General features: G+C 36.4%; 1 protein-coding gene across 1 annotated transcript in view; it reads right to left on the minus strand.

The window, feature by feature from the left end:
- The window catches only part of LOC107754956 (V-type proton ATPase 116 kDa subunit a-like), a 33,366-nt gene extending 22,903 nt beyond the window's left edge, over positions 1–10,463 (minus strand). The window contains exons 1-9 of the mRNA XM_016571610.1: positions 10,365–10,463; positions 7,463–7,619; positions 6,454–6,532; positions 6,184–6,281; positions 5,406–5,534; positions 3,666–3,748; positions 2,137–2,263; positions 1,924–2,006; positions 1,275–1,368 (exon numbers count right to left, since the gene is read on the minus strand). Coding sequence (XP_016427096.1) covers positions 1,275–1,368; positions 1,924–2,006; positions 2,137–2,263; positions 3,666–3,748; positions 5,406–5,534; positions 6,184–6,281; positions 6,454–6,532; positions 7,463–7,579 — 810 coding nt within the window. The 5' untranslated portion in view covers positions 7,580–7,619; positions 10,365–10,463. The remainder of the gene's footprint in view (positions 1–1,274; positions 1,369–1,923; positions 2,007–2,136; positions 2,264–3,665; positions 3,749–5,405; positions 5,535–6,183; positions 6,282–6,453; positions 6,533–7,462; positions 7,620–10,364) is intronic.
- Between the last annotated feature and the right edge of the window lie 869 nt (positions 10,464–11,332).

The raw sequence follows: 11,332 nt of genomic DNA on the forward strand, positions 1-11,332 counted from the left end.
AGCAATTTGAAGTGCAACATATTTTATAAATTATTTATTTTATATACAATTTAAAAAATAGTATACTGCATTATCTTTACTGCAAACTTAAACTTCTATAACTTTTTTATACTTTCTTTTTTTTTTTTTAAATGCTTTCACTTCAGCAATAATCTGCTATGAGTCTTCTTTAAAAAGAGACCAACCGTAGGTCTGTATTCCAAAGCGTTCAGGGATTACAACCATGTTGTAACAAGCATTGATAAACAAGTGTTCCGTTTTCAGTGAATTTATACCCCCAAACTGGCAACGTATCCTGTGGGATACAAACATTAAAATCAAAATTAAAAGTCATGTTTTGAAAATAATGATCAAGTTGTATTATTTGTGTCCCAATAAGATGGAAAATAGCAATAAATTAATTTTCTGATGTCTCTTTATGGTCTTACCATTTTAGGGTTAATTATTTATTTTACTGATAGTGAAATCCACCCTGCTCTAATCTAATCTGTATTTGGTACAGCACACAGTTTCTGATCACACTCATTATGTAATTCCATTACGCCACTCAAGTTGGAGTTTATGAAGCAAATGGCATCAATTGATGTACTGTCAAAGCGTATTCAGTCATATCACTACAAAACCAGCAGCATGCATTCATGAGTTTGTTTGCTTTCCTGTTTAAATCTTTTAGTCACTCTGTAAACAGCTACGCTTTGTTTTTCTAACTTATTTAGAAAAATATTATTTTATGATCATAATTTTATCATCTCTGACGTAAGAACCTCTGATCAGACTGAGGACTGTTCTTTCACATACCGCTCGGATAGAAACAGATGAGACACACACAAACACAGATGGGAACATATCGACTTTGTTCAGACTGCAAACAGGTGGTCTCGCCATTGTGTCGGTGCTTACATTGTTACTATAGCAGCTGACGCAGATGGACCAGATATTGGTGATAACGTTTGAATAAGCAGATCAGATTTCATCATTTGTAAAATGACAGTGCAAACAGTGTGGCAGGATTTGAAAACTAATTCAGATTTGTGGACAGAGTGAATGAAGCAACAAAAAGAACAATCCTAACAGAACTAGATTAGGTCTGGACGCATCCATAAGATTTAACTCACCTCATACAAGAAAAAGAATAACTTAAAGACTGTATCTACATGCACTTATTTGGCCAAAGAAATAAAAGAGAGATATATAATCTTTGCTCATAAGCAAAAATAAGTCTTTGTGAGAGAATGTGTGTGTATGTGTGTGCACATATTGCACTTATGTCTTACCATCTGGAGATCATCAATTCGAGTGTTGACTCCAGCTGCCATTTCCTTCCTCTCTTGAGGGGTCTCAGGACAGGGGTACAGAGATGCCCGAAACCTAACATAAAAATATTGGTAAAATATATGAATATGGAATACATTAATTTCAAGAACATGTCAAATACACACTACACTATCAAAATACACTATCAAAGGTTTGGGGTGAGTAAGATTTTTTTTTAAAGAAATTAATACCTTTATTCAGTAAGAATGCATTATATTGACCAAAAGTGACAAAGAAAATTGTTACAAAAGATTTCCATTTCAAATAAATGCTCTTCTTTTGAATCCTGAAAAATGCATCATGGTTTCCACAAAAATATGCACAACTATTTCAAACATTGATAATAATAAGAAATGTTTAAAATTTGGCTTTTTAAAAATATATTTAAATATATTGTAAATTGTAATAATATTTCACAAGATTACTGTCCTGTATTTTAAATAAATAAATGCAGCCTTGGTGAGCATAAGAATCTTCTTTCAAAAAAAATTTTTTTTTCCAACCCAAAGTCTACAAAATCAGAAAACAATGTAATGTTTTCAAAATCTCAAACCATTTTCTTTTGTTTTGGTCACTCTGTATTGAGACTGGGCAGTGATGCTCTCGTACCCTTCACAAATCTTCTTGACTCTGTTTTTCAGCTGGTCTCCCTGGAAGAAAATGATGAACACAGACTTGTGCACATGGTCTCCCTGGAAAAAGGAAAAGAAAAAAAAAACATAAGAGGAAGCTCCTATTAAATATACAGTTAATAATCCAAATTATATCTTGAAAAGTTATCTTAAAAGTTATTTATTTTTATTTTTCACAGGGGAAACTGACTGTGGCAGGGTCCTCAAGTGGGTCCTCGATGTCTGCCTGTCGCAGGAAGACATTTCCACGACAAACTCTCCACAGCATCCTCTCGAAGGTGGGAATCCTTTCTCTGCCAATCACCCCTGCAACAAACCTGCAACCAGCATCAAAGGTGAGTGAATTATGTCAGTAATCTGCACATCTATTACTCTACCATCTGGTCACTGTGTCATGTTTCGGCCCCCATCTAATAACTGATCTGCATCTTATATAGCAAAAACTATATTATATTAAGATATGTCCTCATTCCTCTTTACTTTCATCTCTTAACTCCTCTGATGGTGCTTTCCTTTCATCCAGTGCTCTAAATGGAAAAAGTGTGTTTCATGTTAAGTATTAAAGGCATACCAGGATTACTGATCACAGATCAATGACAAACCCGCTGGCATTAGCAGCAGTTACATAAGAATGTGTGTTAAATCCATCTTTATTACTTCAATTTTACTAGCATAAACCTATTTTAAAAGCTACCTCTCCCTCTGTACTGTGATTTTTACAACTCAATCCAGAACAACATGACCATATTACTACCAACGAAACTGCATTGATGCATTTACTATCCACATATACTAGGGATGCACCGATACCACTTTTTCCAGTACTCGCCCGATACCGATACTTTTATTTTTGGTACTTGCCGATCGCATGCCGTCACCCAGCTTCATGCAAACCTGAACTTAATTTTTTTTTTCCCCCAGACTCGGTCTGAATAATTTTTGGTCCCAAATTTGTATCAGTTTTACTGGTAGTCCACTGTATGAACATATCCGACCGAACTACACACTTTCCAGTGATGTCTGTGAGAAAGGTATATTCACTCGACAAACTCGCGCATCTGCGCCGCCGCGCGCTCAATCCACTCAGCGTGCTTTGTTAATCAGCTCGCTCACATCAGCTATACAGGCGTTAATACTGAATGTTTAACGTTATATTCATTGCATACATATACTTCGTAGACATCCTTAATCTCTAATAACTCCATTCTGCTGTCTGTTGTTCATTTGTAGGTGTTTCATTGTCTGAATATGGCACTTATCACATGCTGTGTGGTATCGGCGTTTGGTATCGGGGCATTTTAACGAGTACGAGTACAGGAGCTCAGTATCGGGCCCGATACTGCATCCCTAACATATACCCTTACATTTAGAGCCATTTAAAAGACCTGTTATGCATTCTTCTAGAGCTGTGGCAAAGAAAAAAAAAAGGCAGGCGGATCAGAAACAGAGATCAGGAAGTGTGCAATCTCCATTAACATCTCAGTTTCATCCAAGCATATGCGCACATACAGAGAAATTGAATTTCTTGTGTTCAAGCAGGCCTGCTTCAGTGATAGTGACCGTCAAGAGATGCAGTTTGTGAGGTAAAATGATACACTGAAAGCATTTCAAAAGAATGAGTTCAGGCTGCACTGTAATTTCCACATATGAAGCATCCATGTTTTAGCTGTCCATAACATAGCTTAGTAAGACAGAGATCAAACCAACTGACATACTCACCCAAGCCTAAGAGGAGCGGCACGTCCAACCTCATTTGGATCCAGTAGAGTTGACGACTCTTCCAAAAGTGCAGGGTCTTCCATCTAACAAAAAGGAAAAGAGAACAATAATTTAATTTATTTATCTCTTCCTGTAAAAATAATCTGATTTTGAATCAAAGTTCATTGTAGTGTTGATAATATTGTTTCAGGAAATTGATTTCTAACAAATCAAGGGCCCTTTACATACAACCGGGCAAAGGTAAATTAAGGTATCAAGCTGTTGTAGTTAACTTAATATTGATAGATGTTGTAATAGTTCAAAGCTCTACATGTTAAGGTACAGTACTTCTTTCATATTACATAAATAAGACAAATGTATGTTTAACGTAAGTTGTCAATGAAATTACTGTTTAAAAATTGATTTATTTAGAGGATTTATTAGAGTAAATCTTGATATTTAATAATACTCAATCAGCTGACAACTTTTACCCAAAGCAAATTACAATACATGTTATTACAGAGAAAACCATGGTGATGTGCCTAACTCAAGGGCACTGGGATTGTAGCACAGGGATTGGTCCTTGAATATTTTGAAACAGCTGTATTTTCTTTAACCACTGAGCCACACCACCCTCACACCACCCACCACCAGCCTGTGAGAGAGCCCAAGTTAGTGGAAGTGTAAAGTGAATGATTGCATGACAGCTAACAACTTAACTGCTTGCTCTCAAATTATCTTTTATAACTTGTAAAAGAAATATATCACAATAAAATGTTCTCTGAACAGATCAGTGTCCAGGAAGCACAGAAATCAAAAGGAAATGTCAAAGAACTCCAACAGGCTGAAAGACAGAAAAGAAACACCCTGGTAGTAGCCAATTATCATGGGCACAAAAGATTGAGCTTTTTTTTTACAGGTTCAAGAAACGTGTGAATAGGGAGTCGAACACCTTGCAGAACTGGTCTTGGGAAGGGCAGTGTGACTTCATCACCAGCGGCTGAAATTCCTGAAAACCAGGAATTCAGAGAATGGCCTTTCAATCTGTTAGACATGCATCTGTCTTTGTCAGCTTGAACATTATCACAGACATGGGGAAAAACATGGTTCCTCTGTTTGAATTAGAGTGTTTGTTGATTTGACTACTGAATGGTGTTAATTATTTTGATCTGATGGTTTGTATTCAAATACAACCACTGTATGACATTTGTGAGTAAAGGCCATTTTACACGGTAAAGGGGAACAGTGAGTTCCCAGTTCAGGCTAAATGGAAGAAAAGTGGAACATGGCAACACGAAAAACAACACAGAAAGTGGCACCGCAGTAAAGTTAAGCCCAACAATACAGTTTCTGCAAGCTTTCTTAAATGTCACATGCCATTGACCAATCCAAGGTGATTTTACTCACAACCAATGAAATAGTATTTAGCTTTTACTTGGTCAAAGAACAACGTTGAGGAGAGGTTTATTGCAGTATTTTATGGCTTCATTAGCCATCACTTACATAAACAATATAACAGTAATCACCCCGTTCAGATGCAGCATATTTTTGCTCAAGCTGAAGCAGCAGCAGATATTGTTGTGGTTGCACAGGCACGTTTCACACCGCCTCTCAAGAGTGTGTGAAATGGAAGAAGACAACTAAGACTGCAAGATTGCAAGCAAAGCTTGCCGCCTATCATGTACCGTGTAAAATGCCTCAGGAAATACCACAGGAAACTCTAAAGGATTAAGGTTTTGTAAGAGATGAGGTATTACAGACCTCATCAAAGAACTGCTGTGTTCGTCTGAGGATGTGCTTAAGCTCAGTCAGCTCCAGGAAGTTCTTCTTCAGGGCTTCCTGGTTGGTGTTGATCTCCTTCAGCTCATTCTCCAGCTTTTCAAAGGTGGCCTACAAAAAGTGAAAGAAGGACACAACTGATTAAATGCATTCAAAACTTGATTTTTTTTTTTTTTTCTGTGATGCAAAGCTGAATTTTCAGAAGTCATTACTCCAGTCTTCAGTGTCACATGATCATTCAGATATCATTCTAATATGCTGATTTGCTGCTTAAGAAACATTTTCTGTTATTATCAATGCTGTGCTTAATATTTTTCGTTCAGGATGCTTTGATGAATACAAAGTTTAAAAGAACATCGATTACATATAATTCAATATGTTTAAACCTAATGAACTACTCTAATCAAAATTTCAGTATTGAATGACATAAGAATATTTTACATTTACATTTAATCATTTAGCAGACGCTTTTATCCAAAGCAACAAAAGACTTACAAATTTGTAATCAGCAACTTCTCTCCTCATGCACCATCTCTGAGTTTTAGCACTGTGCTTATCACAATGTTTTATGGGTTGCCTTCTCAGTAAAGGATACAATGCTGCCTTAGAATTTAGGAATAAACTTTTCATCATACCTTGATACAGTGCCTCTGTAGGCAGCTCATAATGTTTCTAAACTAAGCGATTTTAATTATGGGTTCTTTTTATTTCTAATTCTCATTTTCAGCCTTATTTTGAGTTGTTCATGAAGTTTTTATACCTCCAAATCAATCATGTCTCGTGGAAAAGGGACCTCTGGGTTCTCCCCTGTGTCTACAACAGGTATGTTAGCCTTTTTGATTTCCTTCTCAACAAATCCTTGAAAAGAAAAGAAAAAATGACCAAGCAGAGAAAACAGAGCCAGAAACAGAAAAGGAGAGAAACAACGTGTTCTTGAACATCTTTCCACTGAATTTAACCAGAACTCATGATGCTGTGTCAGCAATGATTTTCAGCTCACTACATCAGCAATGCTAACTCAATAACTCACTTAGTTTGCGGTCCATCTCCTCACACCGACGGACTTCATTCACAAACTTCCTCTGGAAAACGTTCACATCGGGGTTCAACTGCAATTCAATGAAAGCGAAAAGGTCACTGACCTATTAATATACAATTACCATTCTCTCAAAGACAAGGAAGCCACATTCACACCCAGGGGCGTAAGGAGAAACTGCAAAGTAGTCATATTTACAACGGATCAATGAATCCACATGAAATAAAAACAACACTGTTGGCTGTGAATAACTAGATGAGGGTTCAAGAATGAGTGAGTGCTCTTAGGCCACACTGAACAATGTTTCACAATCACTTCCTGTATGAGGTCATAATGTTTGTGTATCTGATAGCCATTTAAATCTTCCCCAATTCAATTTCATCTGGTCTTAGTCTCACACTCTACTGAATATTCTTTGCTCTCTATCTGTTACCCTTTCCAGTAGCAGTGAAATCAAGTTTGCATGGTAAAGCAATGCTCAAAATCTTGTATGCAACACATCTGTACTATCGCATTATCATCAATGCTGCAGGGACATTAAAAGTAAGGAAGGAATTACAACACCACTGTACATGTCTGGCCCTGAAGCATTTCTGGTAGTGGCATTTTTATAACCAAAAACTGTCTAAACAAACTGAGTAGTGCAAACTCTTAGAGCGTTGCTAAAACAGAGCAAATATGATATGAAAATAAACATAAATGTAGCGCAAATACTGGATCTTTAAATAAGGAGGCAACTTTTCTCAAAGGGCATCAAATGTTTACCTGAAGTTTCCTTGCATCATATTATTGTAGACTACACAAGAAAGTCTATGAATGTGTATAAGTTTTGATGCTTATTTCTTCAGTTATGCTGACATTTGTTGACAATGACGTCAATGTTACTGCCATGAGTCACTATGAATTGAAGCGCCACCCTCTGTTGTTTTGAATGGGTTTGACAATGAACAGTGAATGTTCCAGGAATTAATAACCAGTGAATTATGACGTGGTCTATACTTACATCTCTGAACTGCACCATGCCGATCTCCCCCAGCTCACTGACACAGCAGTAGGCGGACTCAGACTGGAGAAAGAGCTGGGCCAGAGTCATCTCCTCACTGCGAAACAGCTCCCCCATAATGCACTGTTCTCTACCCAATGCACTAAGGGGAGAATGTCTGAGGGAAGAGGAAGAAAACACAAATGATAATAATATAAATACAAAAGGTTTCACATAAACAGAGTAATATTTCTGTTTGACACCAAGCACAGTGGTTAAGCCACACTGATTGTGCGAATGTAGAGTTTACTTTAACCAAAAGGAAGGAAGGCAGCCCTTAAAACAGCACGTCAGCATTTTTAACCTTAACAATTCTGATCTGTTTACTGATTCTGTGCAAATTCTGTTATGCTCACAGTCCAGCAAGATGACGATGCCACAGATAAATGCTCTGTGACCATGAGCTGAGCTTCACTGGACACGGCTGATAGTTTACAAGTCATGAGAATCATATGAATGTTCTGTTTTCAAGGTCTTAACATATAATGGTTATCTGACAGTATTGTACAAGAAGCTTGCTTTTAAATAACAGATCAGCAGCTATGAAAAACCAACTGCAAACTAGGGCTGCTCAATTATATTTTGTTTTATACAATGTTATATATTTTAAGTGATATAACTTTAAAAAAAAACATAACTTTTAATGTAATAATTATATATATATAGAGCGAGATAGATAGATCTAATTAGTCTAAAATAAGACCAACTATGTTGTAATGCACTTGCACCACCTACTAAACATTGAGGGTAGACCCAAATCACACTGCTGTAAAGGAAAGGAAATATACAAGAAAAATGGAATGTGGCACAATAATAATAATTATATCCCTATTATCTTGTTTTCTTAATCGTTGAAAGCTAAAATCATAATTGCAAATAAATTCTGATTAATCGGCCAGTCCTACTTCTATTCAAGGCAAAGCTTATGCCTCATTTCATAACACCAAGAGCATTATGCATTGCCATCTAGACTATCTTGAACTAATGACTGCTCATAAACAATAAGACAATCCAGTAAAAAGCCTTAGGAAAGATTCCACAATCTTGTGCCCAGAGGACATGCAAAGAATGTTACGCTTCTTTGCTGTTTCACCATTCTCATGGCATGTGATGCTCCAAACAGCTGAGAGAATAAGCACATGCTATCTCAGAAGAATGAGGAAAACACACAGGAGCATTCAGCGATTACACAGAATAACCCGATGAACTTTACTTTCCCTGGACCTACCGCTACAACTGCATGGAATGTGCTCTCCTAGAGCAAATCCTGATCTTCTCAGTGAAATGCATGTGGTCCAATCAAAGGAGTGAATTGTAAATTGTAGCCCATTCTTCAAAGCAGTCCTTCACTGAAAGAAGTTTACTATTCATTAAGAATGATTGTACGATGGACTCCACTCACAGCGAGCGGATTATGGATTAAGCTGTGCCATGTGACTCTCCATACTAAACATTACCAACACAGAGGCACTTTGTGGCACGTTAAGAAAATCGACAGAGCAAAAAAAGCCATTTCATATTTTTGCTAGGTCCATTTTACAACGTTTAAGTGGTCGAAATGGGACGTAAGTAGGCCTAGTCTTTGTTTCATGGGTAATTCCACACGTGCTGAATAATGCAGCACCTTGGGGAATTATCAAGATGCAGATACTCTTTCAGCTGTCTCTCTGTATCCTGCTCTTTTTTCCATTCTCCTGTACAACTACATACAGCCGTCCCAGCATCATCAGGTATCAGTGCAGTGGACCAATACAAGGTCTTTCAAAAACAGACCCTACAATGAGACATCATATTAATAATGTGAACTCCTGTGGCAGGGCGTCTAATCAGGTTTCTTTTGAGTAACTGTACTGCTGACTCAACCAAAGCTGCAATAGAATAGAACAGAATAGAATAGAAGTCTTTATCACCTCAAAAACCCAGGGAATTGTTGAAGCTATGGTTGTCCAACCTATCAGCACAATACCGTAGCATACAACAAGGGTTTTCAATCTTTTAGAGCCCCTAAAAATTGTCATCCTCACCCAAAAAATCCCTGTCCTAAGACCTAAACAGCATCTACATAGTTTCATTTATAAAAACCCAATGTATACTGTGAAAAATGTGTAAAATATTATTTGGAAAATGTTTCGTTTCTATTACGCTACATTATTACGTTTTTTTTCTACTGCACTAAGTTAGATGTATTATTTATTAATTACTTTTTACTTTAATAAAATGTTTTTATGATTTCACTTAGTTTTATCTTATATTTTATTTATTTTCACTTTACACTGTTTTCCCTCCACAACATAATGTCATACAGAGATGCCATTCACACATAGAGATTCTTTTTTGCAGTATATTAGCTGCTTTGCTAAATGGTGAGCAGTCAAAGTTTTCTGAGCCCTTTTTTCAGAGTATTGTATACTAAACACCTAGCGGAAATTACTTCGGCAATAAAGTCGTATTTTATCGTTGAACTGTAAGAAGGGGTAAACGCAGACACCGGCTTATTAACTAGCCTGCTGACGGAGGACATAAGTGTAGCTGTCAACCCAAGCTTATGCGTCAACAAGTAGTTAGTAGGGCAAAGTGGCACTTTATACACTTCAGTGTTTTATTGTAACAAATGGAAGGGGACTCTTATAAGTTTCAAACTTAAACTTGAAAATGTAAACAGCAGTAACAGAGAGTTAAAGCGCTAATGCTAATTATCACCGACAGGTTGTTACCTCAGATAACGTATTACGTATTTACTCAACAACGCATTCCAAAAGCTGAAAGAAAACACGCTATTCTCTTCCAAATACAACTCACTGGACGTTTCAAAACAGTTATTAAGTGAGAATACAGTTATTTTAGCAAGAACAATGTAACTTACTGAGTTTAAACAGCTGAAATGGAGTGCTGCTGTCTCTGAATCCTCTCCGTCGCGAGCATCAGCTGACCAGAACGAGGCAGAGCGGGCGTGACGTCATGAACAGCCCAGTCCTGGTCACGTGATCGAGGTTACCTGTGAAGGGTGGTTCCCATAGTCTGTATAAATATGGCAAGCCGTTTTAGCATTAAATACTCCTTGCTGTACTAGTCATAATTTAGTTTTGACTAGTCAAAATTCCAATTCCAGATATCTATTCTGCAATTTTGACTCGTCGTAATTGGAATTAAGATATCTACAATGTGATTATGACTAGTCATAATATACATTCGAGATATCTACAATGCTATTACGACTAGTCGTATTGTTCCATTGACTTCCATTGGAAAATATTTTCGGATATCTACAAAAGAGTTTTGACTAGTAGAAATTGTAATTAAAGATATCTATAATTGATTTTGTACTAGGCATAATTCTAATTAGAGATATCTCAAATTACAATTCTACTAGTGATAATTAAATTAGAGATATCTCTAACTGAATTAACACTAGTAAAATTTATAATTCAAGATATCTCTAACTGGTGTTTGACTAGTCATAATCCAATTCAAGATCTTTAATTCATCATTTTTAAAGATATCCAAAATACATTTGTAGATATCTGAAAGTAATTTATTACTAGTCAAATTACAGTTGTAGATATCTTGAATTGGATTTTTGACTAGGCAAAACTTAATAAGAGATATCTTGAATTGGAATTCTTCCTAGTCAAAACTCATTTAAAGATATCTGCAATTTAATTATGGATATCTCAATCAGATTTTTGACTAGGAAGATCTTTCTTTGGAGATATCTGCATTTAGCTTTGTGACTAGGAAGAATTTCAATGTAGATATCTGGAATTAACAATGTGACTAGTCAAAATTCCTTTAAAGATATCTCAAATGTGCATGCAAATACACCTTTGCTAA

Source organism: Sinocyclocheilus rhinocerous, unplaced genomic scaffold (genome assembly GCF_001515625.1).
Source record: "Sinocyclocheilus rhinocerous isolate Xijiao unplaced genomic scaffold, SAMN03320098_v1.1 scaffold1063, whole genome shotgun sequence".
NCBI lineage: Eukaryota > Metazoa > Chordata > Actinopteri > Cypriniformes > Cyprinidae > Sinocyclocheilus > Sinocyclocheilus rhinocerous.